The 17,157-nt window shown below is 46.2% G+C and overlaps 1 protein-coding gene across 4 annotated transcripts in view; it reads right to left on the bottom strand.

Annotated features, from left to right (window-relative positions):
- Cdk12 (Cyclin-dependent kinase 12) overlaps positions 1-16,123 on the bottom strand; it is a 58,112-nt gene extending 41,989 nt beyond the window's left edge. Inside the window, exons 1-4 of one of the 4 annotated variants that reach the window (XM_084594597.1) lie at positions 14,675-16,122; positions 7,813-8,787; positions 6,716-6,852; positions 278-448 (exon numbers count right to left, since the gene is read on the bottom strand). In XM_084594597.1, the coding sequence (XP_084450723.1) occupies positions 278-448; positions 6,716-6,852; positions 7,813-8,787; positions 14,675-15,591 (2,200 nt within the window). In that variant the 5' untranslated portion in view covers positions 15,592-16,122. Of the gene's footprint in view, positions 1-277; positions 449-6,715; positions 6,853-7,812; positions 8,788-14,674 lie in introns of all 4 variants that reach the window. The other 3 variants (XM_084594595.1, XM_084594594.1, XM_084594596.1) reach the window with 3 other exon arrangements.
- Positions 16,124-17,157: the final 1,034 nt, after the last annotated feature.

Raw genomic sequence — 17,157 nt, forward strand, 5'->3', positions numbered from 1 at the left:
TGCAAAACACTGAATATCTACAATGCCATTACCCTTCTCTGCTGCTTGTTAGTGGAAGTGAGGGAAAGAAAATCCCATTCATGGCAACAAACAGTGTCCCTCCCGCTGCTTACAGCTCTGAAACCATCAATAACAAGCATGTCACAGCTGTTCATTTTGTCCTGCATTAAATGGTTTAAATATAAAGGCCGACAAGCTTTTAACAGCACCAATAGACACAAATGTTATATTAATCAAAGCCGTGCTAAGGAACCTGACTTCAACAAACAATGCATACCCTTGTCCTTCTTGAAGTCCAAGGCATCTTGCTTGTCGGTGACGATTTCCTTGAGGTTGACTATACTCGGGTGATTGAGCTGACGCAAGATCTTTATCTCCCGGACAGCTGTGATGGGGAAGCCTTCTTTCTCGTTCTCCAGCCGCACCTTCTTCAGTGCCACTAGCTCTCCTGCGAGTAGAATCCCATGCAAATTGCACATCACAGGATGCACCGACCCTGCGGCTTCTCCCCCCTGCCAGGTGTTGCAAAGGTCAATGCCATCAGCATTTCCACAGTCCCACATTGCAATTTTCGTAGCCAGGAATTTGTGATCAAAAACCAACATTCAGTGCATCCTGATAAAGAAAATTGAAACAAAAGCTTGAGCTGGAACGCAAACTGAACCCTCCCTTCGATGTTTGAAAACATCCCACACACGATTTTCCACAGCATGCTCTGCAATTTTGTTAAACAGAGGTTCATACTGTACTTCGAGTAGTACACACATTGGCTCGCTCATGCTCTAGGAAGCAAAGCAGGGCTTTGTCTGCTATCACCTTGTCACGCGAGCGTAGACTCAATCGAAGTCTATAGACATCAAACTCATGGGGACTGCACCGTGCCACACGGCTGCTTGTAATGTCCACCGATTTCGATGGGCCTCAACTAAAAAGAGGTTCCGAAACGACCATTTTCATCTCACAGGCATCTCTCATAGCCTGAGTTGCCTTAAGATGCTAACCCCACGAAGCAAACAAACATTTCCATCTCATGCATCACTGATAGCAGCCTCTAGTGTGACCCTATCGCTGTGGGATAGGGGAATAGCCGGGTACCACCACAGACATGCAATATATTAACACCTAATGGGTGTTTTGGTTAGAGAGAGACTATGACCCGAAATCAGTGAATAATGTCGCCATCCAAAACTGGACACAGTTGGGCAAGATGGCAGTATCCTTTGAAGTGGGGGCTACCTGCGGTGTGGATTGGTTTATGGGGTTTAATGACCCAAAGCGACAAGGGCTATGAGAGATGCTGTAGTGGAATGCTCCAGAAATTTAATGTGCCACCACATTGCACAGCTTTTTGCCTCCATCGAAGAGCGGCCGCAGAGGCCAGAATTCGATCCCGCATCCTTGGGCACAGTAGCCGAGCACCCTAACCACCACTTCACCACCCCGGCGGAGTTGAAGTTCCAACTGACGCAGAGCAAACACTAGTAAGTAGTCGGCGCTCACAAGAGTGACACATTTCCTATCACACAGTCATCTAAAAAAGAGGGCAGAAGCAGCAGTCAATATTTTAGCAATTCCTAACTGAACTGACACGAGGCCATTTGCCTCATCACTAAATTCGTCGCAACCACTGACCTGTCTTTTGCATTCGCGGGTAAAGTGCACAAAGCTTTTTATCTATTTATGTCAAGGTGCTCACACCCCAAAAATTTAATGCTGCTTCCAAATTTTGACGGCTACTAGGCTCAGAGTATGCACTGTTTGGCTGCCATGGAGGCACATCACAAAATGCAGGCCGTTGAAATGGGTTGGCAACACTCATTCAGGGTAGAGGTCACAAACTAACCTTAACATAATAGGTCAGCTTAGTCATTATTACTGCATTTTCTTATGCTGCCACAGAAAAAGGGGTAAATAAAGTTACTAGCAAGATTTACAATATAAAGTTTCATTTTTCAGCCAAACTGGCATTGCAAGAAGTTAACACAATCCAGATGCAGCTGGCCATTACTCTGAAGCTTTCAAGATAACAAGGACTGCAAGGATAACTGCAAGAAAACAAGGTGGAGTTATGTTTGGATTTCCCATTTCATCTAACAACAAAGATTGCAAAAAAAAGAAAGAAAGGAGGACAATAAAAACAACAAGGTCGATGATCCGTGGCAGCTTCACTGCGAGAGATGGAGAGAGCAGTTCTTGCAAAACAAAGAAGCGGCTATCTATGAACATGCCATTAATGCAACTCACGCTCATTTATACCAAAGGGCATAAATTCTTCGGAGATAACTGCTAAATGGTGAGTGAAAAGACCGCTAAGTCAGATGCGACCTCATATTGCCACCGATGATTCTAACTATACGCTGCCGTGCCTGGGCAATAGGAAGGCCTAGGCACGAGGCAGCGTTGCCACTTAACTACCTGCCTGTCTGTCCCAGCCAATGCCCCGTAAACCTATGGAGTACTGATGCTACGGGTCTCGCAATGGTTGGTTAATAATTCAGGCCGCATACTGGTGTGATGGGCACCGCAAGAAATTGTCAAAATCTACCCCTTGCAGGGCAAAGGCTTTTTTTCATATTCCTCTAATTAACCCGGTCCTGTGTTAGCTGCATCCACTTCACCCCTGCAAACTTCTTAACCTCATCCACTCACCTTTCTGCCACCCCCTGCTATGCTTTCTTTCCATTGGTATCCAATTTGTTACCCTTTTCGACTATCGATTATCCTCTTTGCACCACGTGACCTGCCCATTCATATTGCTTTTTCTTGATTTCCACTAGAATGCCAGTAACTCGAGCTATTGCTCTGACATACTCTGCACGCTTCCTCTTAACGTTACACCTACCATTTTGCGTTCCATAGCTCTCTGCGGTGTCCAACTTGTAGAAGCCTTCTCGTTAGCCTCCAGACAACTGTTAAAATAGCCCTAATCAAACCTGAACATGCTGCTGAGTCGACCGCAGATCTCTGCTATATATTTATGCAAGAAATTTTCATGAAGGTGTTCTGAAAGCTTGATAAAAGCAATAATTCGGCATATCTTGAATCAATTCTGTCGTGACCACAGAATTAGAAGGACAATGGTTGTGGCCCCAAATGTCAGCATGATCTTTCGTCCGTGCTCCAGCATCTTAGTGAAGCTGGCTACATTTGCGCAGGCATAGCAAAGTGAAAAAAAGAGAAAGAAAAGTCTTGGAAGATGCTTATGTACCACGTAAAAAACATTGACGAGATAATGTGCTTCTTTTTGTGACACATTTGATGAATGTTGGCGTGACGCCAGGTCATAGCAACAGCACCCTTTCGGCACAAAAAGCTGTATACGCTGCCTCGTAAAATTAGCTGGGGGTTTAAGACGTGCATAAACAGTGTTCGGTATGGTTTTGCTGGGCGGTTTATCATTGAGAGACTGGCACAGAGTTTGGCGAAGTGTTAAATGTCTTCAGTTGGTTTGGTTTTGAGGAAAAGGAAAGGCGTGCTGCTTCACTTCTCGGTGGACATGTAGACTTACAATTAACGTCTTACAATTGGAGATATGCATGTTGTTGGTGAAAATCTCCACTATCGCAAAATAGCCTCCAACTTGACTAGCAGATGACGAGCTCAGTGGCAAATGAAATGGTATGACGTTATCCCGAACACTGCGGAAGGAACGGCTGTGCACCAATTTTAATACGAAATATTGTGCGCATTCTTCCAGACACATTTGGTACAATTTCAGGTCACAGCAACCGTGTCAGAATGAGATGTGTCCGCTATTTCATAAAACAGGCACGTGAGGCGGGAAACTAATGAACCTACAGTTACATGTGCAGGTAAAATCATTCGGTAACAGTTTGTAAACGATATGCCGCTTCTTTTAAAAAAGTCCAGCATAGGTATGATAGGCATTTCATAACTGCTTTCACATGCTGCAAGCATCACTCGACGACAAAACATAAAATGCTACAAAACGAACCAAGATGGGGAGGGAACATGCAAGGGACATACGAGAGATGTGCATTTGCTGGCAGGCTAGCTGGTCCACTCCAAGGCTTGAAATACCTGCACCGCTAAACGAAGCCAAGATATGCAGGGAGGACACTAAAAGTAACAAGTCATTGCTTCGTGCCGCTAAATTTTAAGCTCTAAAAGGCGACTGACTAGCCTTCTAGCAACTTGTTCAGGGTCAGAATGATATAATAACGGTTAAATTTCTTTTTCTTTTTAATGAACCATTTCTGTCTGCACCTTCACATCCACAGCAGGGAAGGATTCAGTACACCCCAAGGCGAAAATGGTAGAGGGAGGAAGGAAAATCAGCAAACCCACAGCTAGGAGCGTAGACAGAGACACTTGACAGGGAAAAGGTGGGCGTGCCGAGGTAAGGAAAGGTTTGGTTTTGATTTTACAGGGCCTAACATACAAGAACAACTCATGCTGCGAGAACATCATGGTGGAGGAATCTGGAAATTTTGACCCCCGGTGTTCTTTTAACATGTACACAATAAACGGGTACATTGCCTTTTGCCTGCACGAAAAAGTGGTCGCTGCACCAACGTCCCTGGGCTCGGCAGTCAAATTTGAAATTGAGTGCCCTAACCACTCTACCAATGTGGCGGGGTTAACAAAAGGGGGGGGGGGGGGGGGGGGGATATCAAGGTAGGGGTTTATTAGGTGTTAGTAGGAGATTCACAAAATTTAAAGGGACCCCTGAAATGCTACATGGGGTAAAGTTCTAATGCAATCAATTCACTGAGGGGTTCATTGTGAGTATTCGAGCCAAAAGCATTACACGGATCCGATAATTTGCAAACAAGTTTCAAAAAGTGGCTCCTGGCGATCAATCGCAGTCGAGTTGGGCAACCCATCTCCACGAGCAAGCCTCCCCACTGACGTCAATGAGGCTGCTGGGCACTTGCTAATTGGACGCTCCCAAGTTAAGCGAGCAGGACGGGACGTGGTGGTGCACCGTCGCGACTTTTCTTTCTTGCGCGCCAGCGTGGGTTGAGTTGAGGAGGAGAGAAGGAGCACAATTTTTGATCGCCAATATGTTCGTCGCTAATGAAAGCTAACTTAAAAATTTTTGCGTTGTAGGGAGGATTGGTGGGTTACTTGTTGCTGGTGAGCATTTCATAATTCTAGTAAATAGCTTTTTCATGGGCCCTTTAAGCACCAAGAGTAGGCTATTCAGGCACTTAAAAATTTTTGCGTTGTAGGGAGGATTGGTGGGTTACTTGTTGCTGGTGAGCATTTCATAATTCTAGTAAATAGCTTTTTCATGGGCCCTTTAAGCACCAAGAGTAAGTAGGCTATTCAGGCACCTAAGACACATTTTCTTTTTAAACATCTCTATTCTGCACAGAAAGACTTGTACAGACAAACATATTTTATGTGTGCTTACTATGACACCAAAATGTGCGACATGTCAAGCATAAATAAATTAGACTTTGCAGTGGGTAAAATAACGCATTACTGTTGTAGGTTTCAAACTGAACAGGGAAAGAGAAAGAAAAAGCACAATTTGTTGCAGATTATCATCATCACAGTATTTAAAGATCAGCTAAGCAATCTTAAAAGCACATTTGTGCAACTATTTGACGTCTCAATCATAAACTCAAATCTTAAATACAACAAAACCTCGATGTCTTTTTTTTTTTTTTAATGTGGGGAAAAAAACGTTATCCGAGAAAACTTATGATCTAAACTGCTGGATTTTGAAAACATTAACTCCTGAATGAAGTACAAAGGCATTCAAAATTGAGACTTTCACTGTATAAAAGAGTAGATTAGCATTCGCATCCATCAAGTATGCAGAGCTCCATTTTTTAGCTCTCGTAGAATTCAGAGCGTAATTGCATTATTCTAAGCATGGAAGAGAATTAGTAACAAATTCGGTTCGTAGAAGGCATTGATGAGTCTTGATCGCTTCCTTGGTTGTTTTGGGATGCTTTGCCCCCCTTAGACCAGTGACATGTGAAAAAGCCATCAGTGGCTTTTAGTCGCGTTTTTGTTCATATTATGTTCCCCACAACCGGTGCATTCGTATGGATGTGAATAGTTCTAGTTATCAAATTGTTCACCCCTATGCCTCTAAGGCACCATAAAGACGCCACCCTGTTTCCCCTAATGAAGTCATGTTTCGGCAGCAACGAGTGCCTCGTATGTTGGCTTTATTTATTTGATACTTAGCCCCTCTGCATCTAGGCACTGCAGGAAAGCAACTATGTAGGTAAGCACAGCTGATCAATTTTTAATGTCGCGAGCAATCGCTAACACATGTCTGGTTGATCGCAGAACATATTATACGACCACAATTTGTCGAAAATTTCAAACATAGTAACCGGGAAATCGTGCTATCCAGGAGCATATTAAGCAAGAGAAAAACAGTGTAACTATGTGAGAGATGTTTTACCTTCCGCAATTTTGACGTATGAAATGGGAAATCGTTTGAGCCAGGAACATACTGACGAGGTTCTACTGTATTCAAAAGGCAACGAAATCATCCAATTAATTATTATTTGATGAGTATTTTGAATATTGACACTTTATGATGAATAAGAATGACATGTTCAAACACAAAGGCTTGAAACTTCCCATTCCATTTTTGAGCTTTTCACACAAAGTTAAAAATACCCTCGAAGCAGTTTCCTGTAGTCAAACGAACCTTGAATGAACAAGCTGCATGACTTATTTCCATGACCAAGAAATAAAAATGACAAGACAAAAAGGAAATTACCTGTGTCCTTGTCTTTGGCTTTGTACACTTGTCCATAAGTACCTTCCCCAATCTGACACACAATGTCGAAAACATCAACACAGCGCTCTCCCCAGTTTGGAAACCGATCATCATCAGAGGGAGGTTTGTTCAGAATCCTGAAATAGAGACAAGAGAGAACAGTTTCCATACATATGCTTGAAACTACAAGAAAATGTGATGTGACCACACAAAAATGCTTTCTGCATGCAGGGATAGTAAGCAGCCCCAAAGATGCAATATGTACTACAGGTGCTTAAACAGCATAGGACTAACCCATGTCTATGAAATAAATAAATAAATAAACAAGAGCCAGCCAAACCCTATGTTATGGTATTCTAGAATGCCTGTCTCAATGGAAGACTGTTTTGTTTGCACATCATCATCATCAGTCAGACACTACCTATTGCAAGGCAAAGGTCTCTCTCACATTCAATTAATCCAGCCCTTTGCCAGCTGCCTAATCTCCTCTGCCCGCTTAACTTTCTGCTGGCCGTTTGCAAACCAGGAACAAAAATAATGGATAATGACTATGAGTCATGATTATTTGTAATGCCTGTACAATTTTTATACACTACAGTATATTACTTTGTAAAGTGCCAGGTCATGCTGCAACCAACCAATCACTGCACTGCAATGTCACTTGCCAGCCACCATCAGTCAGAGGTATGTTTGTGAGGAGGACCATGATATATTCCGCCCAAGTTGGCAGGCTAAACATCCATATACAGCCTCGTTTTAATCAAGCCGTACGAAAGCACATCGTGGCCTACGAGCAGTGTGCCTACACCAGAATCTAAGGGTCCCACAGTGGGTTCGATTCCCATCTCAAATGCGGTGCCCAAGCTGGCAGCTCCCGCTGATTTGGCCATGACATGTCTCATGGCAACACACAAACTGCTTACCAATCAGAGCCCAGCCATGCGATCGCCAATGGCGCTAGCAAGCTAATGGGACACACAATGCTTTTGCACTAATGTAGTGGAGCAAGTGAAAGATCTGCACTGACTTTGGCTAATAAGCACACAGGTAAGCATGAACACATGCACGCATACAACAAGGGTAAAATCAGCTCTCACCTTGGCCTCCGAAACACCTGCATGGAGGAGGCAGCTGCTGCGGCCTGAGACGTGCTGGAAAAGGCCATAGCAGCCATTGCTTTCTGGTTGATCATACTGCTTTCGTGCTTCTGCAGCTCCTGCTGCTGCTTTTGATGGTGCTGCTGTGACAACTGAGGTGACCCTTCCTCCCGTTCCGCCGCCTCGGGCGACATCATGTCCTCCGCCTTCATACCAGGAGGCATGGGAAGCTCCTTGATGCTCTTGCGCTGGGGTGGTGCGGCCACAGGCGGTGCAGGGCTCGGCTGGGCAGGTAACTGTTCGGCAGATGACTGCCCGCTCTCCAGGCTGCCTTCCTCTTCCTCTTCGAGCACACCATTGTTGCTGAGTGGGGCACTGCTGTCCCCACCACCAGAGGACGGCTGTGGCGGTGGGGGTGCTGCTGCTGCTGCTTCGTCCGGCGAGGAGACCAGCTCCGGGGAACCTTCAGAAGGCGGCGTGCATGGCTTGGAAGGTGCAGAGGAGGGTGGGGCAGGTGGTGGTGGTACTTCTGCTGGGGGTGGCAATGTGGATACTGGTGGGGGAGGGGGCAGCGGAGGGAGTGGTGGTGCTTCTGCGGGTGGTGGCGGCGGTGGGTGAGCAGTGTCACTGGGCAGTGCAGGAGGCAGGGGCGGAGGTGGTGGGATATCTGCAAATGCGGGCCCATTGGCAGGTGGCGCAGGAGGCAGGGGAGGAGGAGGCAGCGGAGGTGGCGGGGCTACCCGGCTGCTGGCCGAGTGACGACTCTTTTCGAGCTCGCGACCTTTGCGGTGCTTGCGCAACTCGGCGCCAAGGCTCGTAGAGGCGAACTTGGTCTCGTAGCTGGGGCTGCGCTCTCGCCGCCTGTGTGTTTGGTAAGCTGCAGGGGGGCTCAAGGGGGGTGACCGGGACCGACCCCTGGAACGCTGGGGAAGGGGGCTTCGTGACCGGCTTCTGGATCTGCGGGAACGTCTAGACCTGTGAGCAAGACACAACACGCAGAAAAAAGAGAAAGAGAGAGAGAAGAACTTCAACTGGAGCTCCAAGCTCTCCGTGTAGTTCTTGACCATTACTTGAAGTCAAGCCTAGTGACATTATCATGTGCTCAACACTTGAAAACCAAAGGTTCACACCTGCAGATCACTTGTAATACCTCTTTCTTCACACACAAAACAAAGACCTGCCACACAAGGTAATGATAAATGCACATGTAAACAATGTTTATTTCCTCCTCCTCCTGTAGCCTTGTGTATATATCCAAGCAACAAATGCGTTAAACAAGTTTTGAATACTTCCCTGTACACACTGGATGCCACTATCTTAACAGCCCACAGCCCTGCAAAGAAGGATACTTACAGCTTTTTTAAAAGCAATATAATATAATGCAAAAGCCTATCACAAACTATAACCGCTAGCATTCCTCCCACAAGTGCACTTGCCCTAACATACATGCGACACTAACAACTTTCTGTGGCTCTGCAGCAAAAGCTAGGCCGGAAAGGGAAGGAGATGGACCTTTATACCCATTCTTTGGAGAATGGGTTGCTGGCAGTTCGTGTAGAAGGTGTAGAGGGGTACAGGGAGAGACTGTGCAAGGCTGCTAATGCTAAGGCAAGCCATATCTCAAGGGACTCGGATAAAGGCCCATCTCCGCATCTTTCCTGCCTTGCCTCTGCTGCAGTCATAGAAAGCTGTTGACGATTTTTACAACACCAATATTAAAGAAGCGAATCAATGATAGGTTATTGCCCAAGTAGGACAACGCTTCTTGGGATCTGTGTGTCCCGAATATATTATTAGCACGATAGCGTTAATGGTCCCCTCCCCCAGAAAATCCGGCATCAGCGTTGCTAGCAAAAAAAATTCCAGTGGTGCACTTAGGTCTGCTGAGCTGCAGTAATGTAAAAGCACCTCTCTTTTTGTTTCTGATTATGTTGCTGCATGTTCGTTTCTTTAAGACTTTGCCTTTTCTAATGTGTTTTGGTCCCGATGTGCTGCTAACTAGCAAGGGCTTCATAAGACTGCTGTGGTGCTTGCTGTATGCCAGCCTCGCTAGATGCTGCCATGCGTCTCGGTAACAGGAGATGCATTGTCTGTTGTTTTGAACTTTGCTTGTGAAAATTTCGAACCGTTCACGCAGGCACATTTGTACAGCTTGGTTAAGTGGGGCACTGTACTTATGCCAAGTGGCCTTTCAGATTCGACTATGATTTAGAGTATGTGTGAAATATTAGACGAAGAAATTAACAAATTACTAATCGGGCGAGGAGCAAAGTCCATGTACGTGAACAAGGATCTGCAAGGAAACTCTACAAACAGGATCTATTAGCGCTGTTGCGTCTTTCCATCAAAGGCGGAGTTTAAATGTCCCTCCAAATTTTTTTTTTCTACCTATATAGATGCCTCAAAGAAAATGCAGCTGCTTTCCAAAGGCAATAAAACTGAGAAGTACAGCACAGAAATTAGTAGACATATCATGAACCTATTCTGGAATGTTTCTGCCTAAACACCCCTGCATCTAATCCTGCCTTCAAGGTTGCGTCTACGGCAACGTGTTTAGAAATAAGTTGTAAAAAAACTGTGTATGCCAAGAGATAGCCACAAGAACTCAGTTCATGTCTCATTGTCATCGTATAAACTACGACTCCTCGACCCCGCATACTACTGTGCATCTCTGATGGTAACTGCAATCAACATAAGCAGAATGCTTTGTCAGTGTGCAATTTATCACAACAGCAGAAATTTGACACACACTGCTTATTATGCAGGTGACAAAATAACTGCAACAACTGGGTAAAATAAAACTGGTTTACGCAGCTTTCTTAGTGCATGGTATATGTATATAGGTAAATAATAAAAATGTGTGATATCTGTGCAAACAGTTATTTGTGTAGGATATTTTTTTACGCAATCATTCATTCATGCCTCTCAAAAAATAGTCATAATGAGCCTTATCACCATGCCCCATTCCAGATACTCCAAAACAGAGCTACTACAGCGAAGTGGTTTTAAGAAAACCCAAATTTTCCCCCATATTGGACCCCCCCCCCCTTTTAAATGCACCCAATTTTCACCTCTTGACCTCTGAAATTCCGGAACAAGAAGCTAAAGGCACTATGAAAAGCCTAATGCTTATAACTTCCACCAGGCCTAGGTTAGGTACCACAGATGACAAAGAGAACAGTAAAAACGGTTCAGCCTTGACTGTACTCTGAACCTGCTGCACAAAGCCTTGCTCCAGAATGTCAAAGCCGTTTACTGCAGACGAGGTGCCTCAGCTATAGCAGATAAAACTACAAGGAAAACTGCAAGATGGCATTTTCAAAGTCGCAAGGCAAAAGTCTACCATACCATGTGGCACGTAATGCATTCCCAGGTTTCCAAGCTTGCTGAAGACAAGATTTTTTTGTCCTACTCTCTCCAATGATTAGGACTTCCGCAGTCATAATATACGGCTTAAAAACCTCTGGGCTCTAAACTTTTGACAAAGGCTGTACAGTATAAGGGACTTACATTCCAAAGCAACGCAGGCTACGAGGGACACTTATGCCGTATTATGTTTCTCGTGCCATCTTCCCGGGCAGATGAACAGTAAATGAATTATCAGCGAGCTAATCCTGCGATGATGCACTAACTAGAAACCCCCTCAGCCTAACCAGAGCTTGCTGAACAAATACCCTTGCCAACTGTGCACAGCTCTTGAAAAGGTGCTTCCTCCATTGCGATCGCCATGCATACACGACGCATTTTACATACTCACCTTGTATCCCCTTACTTCCTTACAACAGCCTGCCATGTTAAAAAAAAAAAAAAAAGAAATAGAAAACAATTGCAAAAAAAAAAAAAACTACATGGCCAAAGATGCATACTCCTATTGCTAAAATTATGTCCCAAACACATGAAAACGTTTCCTCTGCATTACACTGAGCATGTATGAATTAACGACGGCTGTCAACTGCAAAATACCATGACCACAGCTGTGCGAGCAACAAATAAGACGAAGTAAAAACGAATTTAAAATTTCCAGCTGACTGATGCTTTCCGCTTTAAGTGCGCCAATTCCCAACTGCCACCCTCCTCTCCAGCTCATTCATTTCATTCGTCTTGGTTTTCTCAGCAAATAACTATGGAATTTCAACAGCTTATGATGCATTTGTGCAGAGAACTCTGATCAAATATTGCCACAACTGTGACATTCTTCTTTTGCCACGTTGCCACACCTATACGTGGGAACAATTGCGATGCTATTGGCACAGATGGCGTGGACAGCAACAAAGTGAACTGCGTATGTCGGCGCAAGATGGGTTCCCTAGGATTGCGAAGGTTTTGTCTGATGCATTTTCTTAATTTCCTATCATGCAACGTCATTCTGCAATAACACTAGTGCCTTAAAAAGAAAGGGCTATGTTGCGTCAAGGGCAGCAATAGTGATTGGCAATAGTACAGTAGGTGGTTTAGTACTGTTTTCCTAAGAGCTTCGAGATGCAAAAACAAAAACACCCATGGCTTATTCTCTAGACTTAGGTTAACTCTTCACAGCCACAGAGTCGCAGCTATTCCACAGTGAGGCTCTACTTTGCAAACTACCTTCAGACACCAGTGCAATGTACAGCTTTTGTCAAAAATATACAGCCCAATTGGTTTGCTTCTAAGCCCAGTAACGGGGCGCCTGGAAGCATTCCTGGTATGCCTAAGCTCGATAAGGGTGAGCATAAGCTTTCTTCTCACAAGAAATTTAGGATGCTGGAGATGTGCAATGAGACATTTACACGGCTTAGAAGAGACCTCTTGGGCTATATATTTCCTACATTATTTTGACAGATTGCACAACTGCTAAGTGTAGTTCATGTGAATGCATGAAAGCAATCAATTTTCTGGGTGGATGCCAACGTGCTTCTACGTCTCTTGCAGTGGAATGCCATTTCCCTCGTACCACCTTTACCTCCTTGAGAGACAGCACATCAGCACAACAACCCTCACTATGAAACAGGTGCAGGCAGGCACTACATAACATATGATAACAGCTATAGTTGCCTGGTGTTGGCTGGGACATGGCAATCAACTGCCAGGCATGTCAATGTCACCTTCCAAAACCTGAGGAAAGCTCTTATCAGCCACTGTGACAGCGTAACTGTGTTCCACGCAGGGCAAAAGCTTCTCCCACTAACCAGCAATTAACCCAGTCTTACATCATTTGGCTACAGCCATCTTACATCTGCTTAATTCCCGGTCTCATCCAGCTACCTGACTCTCCAGACTTCTGCCAGTTTGCCTTCTCTTGCTTTCCATTCCATCAGCCTCGAAGAACACCAGCTGCCTTTCCTCTGATGTGTAACTAGCATCTTTCTACATAACCTATCCTGCTCTCCTCTTAACGTTGCCTTCCCCGTATTACTTTCCACTGCTTGCTCTGTTCTGTTGGCTTGCAGGTAAGCAACAGTGAAAGCCAAGTGCAAGGCATAGTTTTTTTTTGGCTCCGCCACACCGACAGGCGGAGGCGACCCGTTAAAAAGGGGACAGCCATCATCACCATCACCATCACCAGCATTAGCGAAAGAACACTGAAATTTCAAGAGTTGAGTGCCAGATAAGGTCCCAGATGAGCATATGAATGACATGTCTCTTCTGGAAGCACTTCCAAGAGGTTCAAGACTGTAGGTGCTTCGAGAATTGTTTCAAACATGTACAGGCGCCCTGATTTTTAACAATATAGCGCAAGCGTCGACCAAACTGCTGCTCAGCGCCTTATAACGGCGATAAGCATGCAACACGGCGAGAGTTCGCGCACGCGCACGAAGAGAGAGCGTCTTCTGCTACGCTGTTCGGATCACAAAGACACACGCCCTGCCACAATATCTGTTTGAGGCGTTCCACATTCTTGCGCATGCACAAACTCTCGCCGTGTTGCACGCTTATCGCCGTTGTAAGGTGCTGATCAGCAGTTTGGTCGATGCTCGCGCTATATTGTTAAAAATCAGGGTGGCTGTACATATGTGCCTGCGAAGCATTAATGTATTCAATGGCAACTCACGCAATGAAAGCTAGGTGCACTCTATACTCCGCCCCAGTAGTGACATTGCGACAGATATGCTGCGTGTTGAACAGTACAAATTATAGGGCATCTATGGCTTCAAAGCAAACAGGCAACATAACGAGAAACTTGCACCTGTAAACTTGACAGGTGCACAACCACAAAGCAAGAAGAAAAGTTTAGTGCATCTTTACCAGGTCCGCGTTTCGAATTCTGCCGATCTCCATGGGCCAAACTGGACTCTTTTCAAGGTCAACAGGATATTACTGGGGAAAGACACTGGATGAATGAACAACTAGACTAGGTCATGGACCACGATTGAAGGCAGTTATAAGCCCGCAAAACAAAAGAAAAATCTGCATGTGAAAGACTCCATATGAAAGGGCAACTGTTGCTAAGGGTGCTGTGAAAAATTGCCATACAAGATGCGAGTCACTAAGTATACTCCCTGGAGGCAACCAAATATAAAATCTTTATATATAAAAAAAAAGTTTTGCAATTTTCTGGCGTGTACCATGCCAAGTCACTTCAGCAATAAAAAAAAAAAAAAATCTTCAAAAGGTGCGGACAAATAGACAGACGTGAGACTAGTGCGACGCAGCGCGGACGCCGCGGAAGTCCTGTGGTCACGCGCAATGTGCCATGGAAAGCTACGCCCTGTCGCCCCGAAAGGCATTCACTATGACGCACTACACGCTTCGACAGCATGGCTGGTGCGTTTGTGGAATGAAATAACTTGCAAGCGACTAACTAGCTGCCAGCTAGCGCTAAACACAAGCCCAACTGTTTCAAGACCTCGTTACGCGCCCAAGAATCAATAGGTAGGGAACCTACCTGATAGGACTCCTGCTCCGACTCCGCGAGTAAGCGGAGGTCTTGCGCGAAGAAGAGTACAGACTAGAATTGTTGGGCGAGTAGTTCCTCGACGGCCGGTCCTTCTCGCGGGAGTCTGAGGTCGGGGACTTGCGCCGTTTCGCCGAACGGCTAGGCGGCGGACTGGGCGAGCTTACCGGGCTTCGGACACTGCTACTCTTGTAGGCACGCGGGTGGTCCGGGGACAGCGACCGTTTTCGACTGCCGCTCGAGCGACCACTGTAGCAGTCACCATGCGAGTCCGACACAGCATAGTATGGGTCCAACATGCCCGATTCCCTGTACACACTCATATACGTTCGGCTACTTGAGTAGTCCTTCATCACATCTCTGTCGTAGTACCCGCTAGACGTCGAATAGTCCCGCGAAGAACGCGAAGACGGCTGCGGAGGCGGCGGCGACGGAGGCCTCTCGCTGTGGTTGCGTCGGCTGGAAGACCGCGACGAGCTGCTGCTCTCCTTGACATCGCTTGTCTTGTGCCGCGATGAGTGGCGTCGCTTGCTGCTGCTGCTTTCGACCCGATCGGACGTTCGGTCGGTACCGTGCCGGCTTGACGACGAAGTCGCCGGGGGAGGTTGCGGGGACGCCGGGTACAAGTGCTCGGCACCCGCTCCGCCGCCGTCTTCCGACAACAGCGACGAATCCGAGCTCACGTCGTCGTACTCGACCAGCGGCTTCGTGGCGACGATGGCTCGGTCTGAGTCTCGCGTCGTATGCTTTCGTCGGTGCGACCGATGGCTCTTCTTGTGCTTTCTGTGGCTGCTACTTTGCGATGAGTGCCGAGCCTTGCTGCTTACCCGGCGGCTGTCTTCAGGACTGCGGGCCTTCTCTTTCACCTTGGTCCGGGAACGTGCAGAACGTTCTTCGGATCCCCGCATTCTGGCTGGTCGGCGATGGGCGCGCACACGCCGTTGTCACGTATCCATGGCCGGGCAATCCAGAGTCCTTCACAAAAGCGAGATACACAGGACCTCTGTCGCTTCCACCATGTTGGATTGCGAAAAGCCGAGGAACGAGGCCTAAACGAGAAACTGCGGTCTCATGGCGTTATGAATATTCAACGCCTACAAATGCAAGTTTGCAACTAGCTCTTAACGAAAATATGCTTAGGTCGTTTCTCCAACTTGCGATCAATATACAAGCGAACGCGCTGCTCTCTGCTAAAGCTCGACTGAAGAGCGTCGATCACGGCGAACCCTTTTTGAGGAGGGGGAACAACAATGTTTTTTCGTCATATCGTAGGGCCCTTTAATTCTGGGCTGGTGGACGCAAAACGCACACCATTTTATAGCTTTGACTGTGCAGACATTTAATTCGAGCACCTTTAAAAACCTATATAAATATTCTACAAGATTGCGAAGGATTTAACCAAGAGACCGCAATCGCTTAGATTCTAAACAAAGCTACACGAAGCCTATGCTGACGTCATACATGAACAAGTGTGTGAAAACGCGAAACAGCCTGTAGCGCGCACATTTTAGAAAAGGTAAAAAACATGTATTTGAGCTTATGAACAGCGCAGTTATAATTTATTTTACTGCAAATAATAAGAAATAAATCGCAACGTTGATCAGAGCACAGCCACAACTGGCGCAACGTTTCAGGTCCCAAATCCTTTATGACTGGCCCTCTTGCCCATGCTCTTGCCTGGCTTGGCTAGCCCACGTGGTGTGCCGAGGTAAATTCAAAATAAAACTCGTGCGGGAGGTGCATCATGCAATCAGTGCAGTGGTTATCGCAGATGCCTCAAGAAATGCCAAGGACATTCGTCAGCTATCTGCGTGAATACCAGAGCTACAACTCTGAATACATCGTTGGACGCGTTATGTTAGTTCATCCGCACTACGCTGGAGCTGTCCATACTTCTGATTCCACTGCTGTCGACGCAGCGCGAATCAAACTAAACCTGCAAGAGCCTGAAACAGGAGAGCTCTTCTCGGCGCTAATTTTTGGCCAGCTTTCTCACGATGTGTCTTGCAGTGTGAGCGAGGGGTCCATACTTGTTTTGTCGAGCTTTCAAACGGAACCGAACCGATCCGCCCATGCTACGAGCAAAACCACTGCAAGCGCGCCGCTCGTCGTTTTAGGAAGCGAACAGAACTTGTGCAAAAAAATATGGCGAGTTTTACCACCGCTGCCGTTCTCCGAACAGCCGAAGTCGCTTGGCAAAAAATATTTTGATGGAGACATCTATAGTACCCTGAATAAGAAAGTTGCCATGGACCAACGTTGCAATTTTTACGGCATTGTCCGAAGAGCCGCCGAAGTGGACGCAAAGTCGAAGTCAGTAATGGTCGACATTGCTGATCCGTCCGTCGCCTCTCTGGCTTTTCGTATCAGAAACTGCCGTTTAAGGACGGTGTGCCCCTTGAAACTGGGCGACGTGCTGCGAGTTCGAAACGCGAGCGTTCTTTGGTACAGCAAGACACCCTGCGCCATCGCAT

The sequence above is a fragment of the Amblyomma maculatum genome, chromosome 2 (genome assembly GCF_055883805.1).
Source record: "Amblyomma maculatum isolate TAMU_Amacu chromosome 2, ASM5588380v1, whole genome shotgun sequence".
NCBI lineage: Eukaryota > Metazoa > Arthropoda > Arachnida > Ixodida > Ixodidae > Amblyomma > Amblyomma maculatum.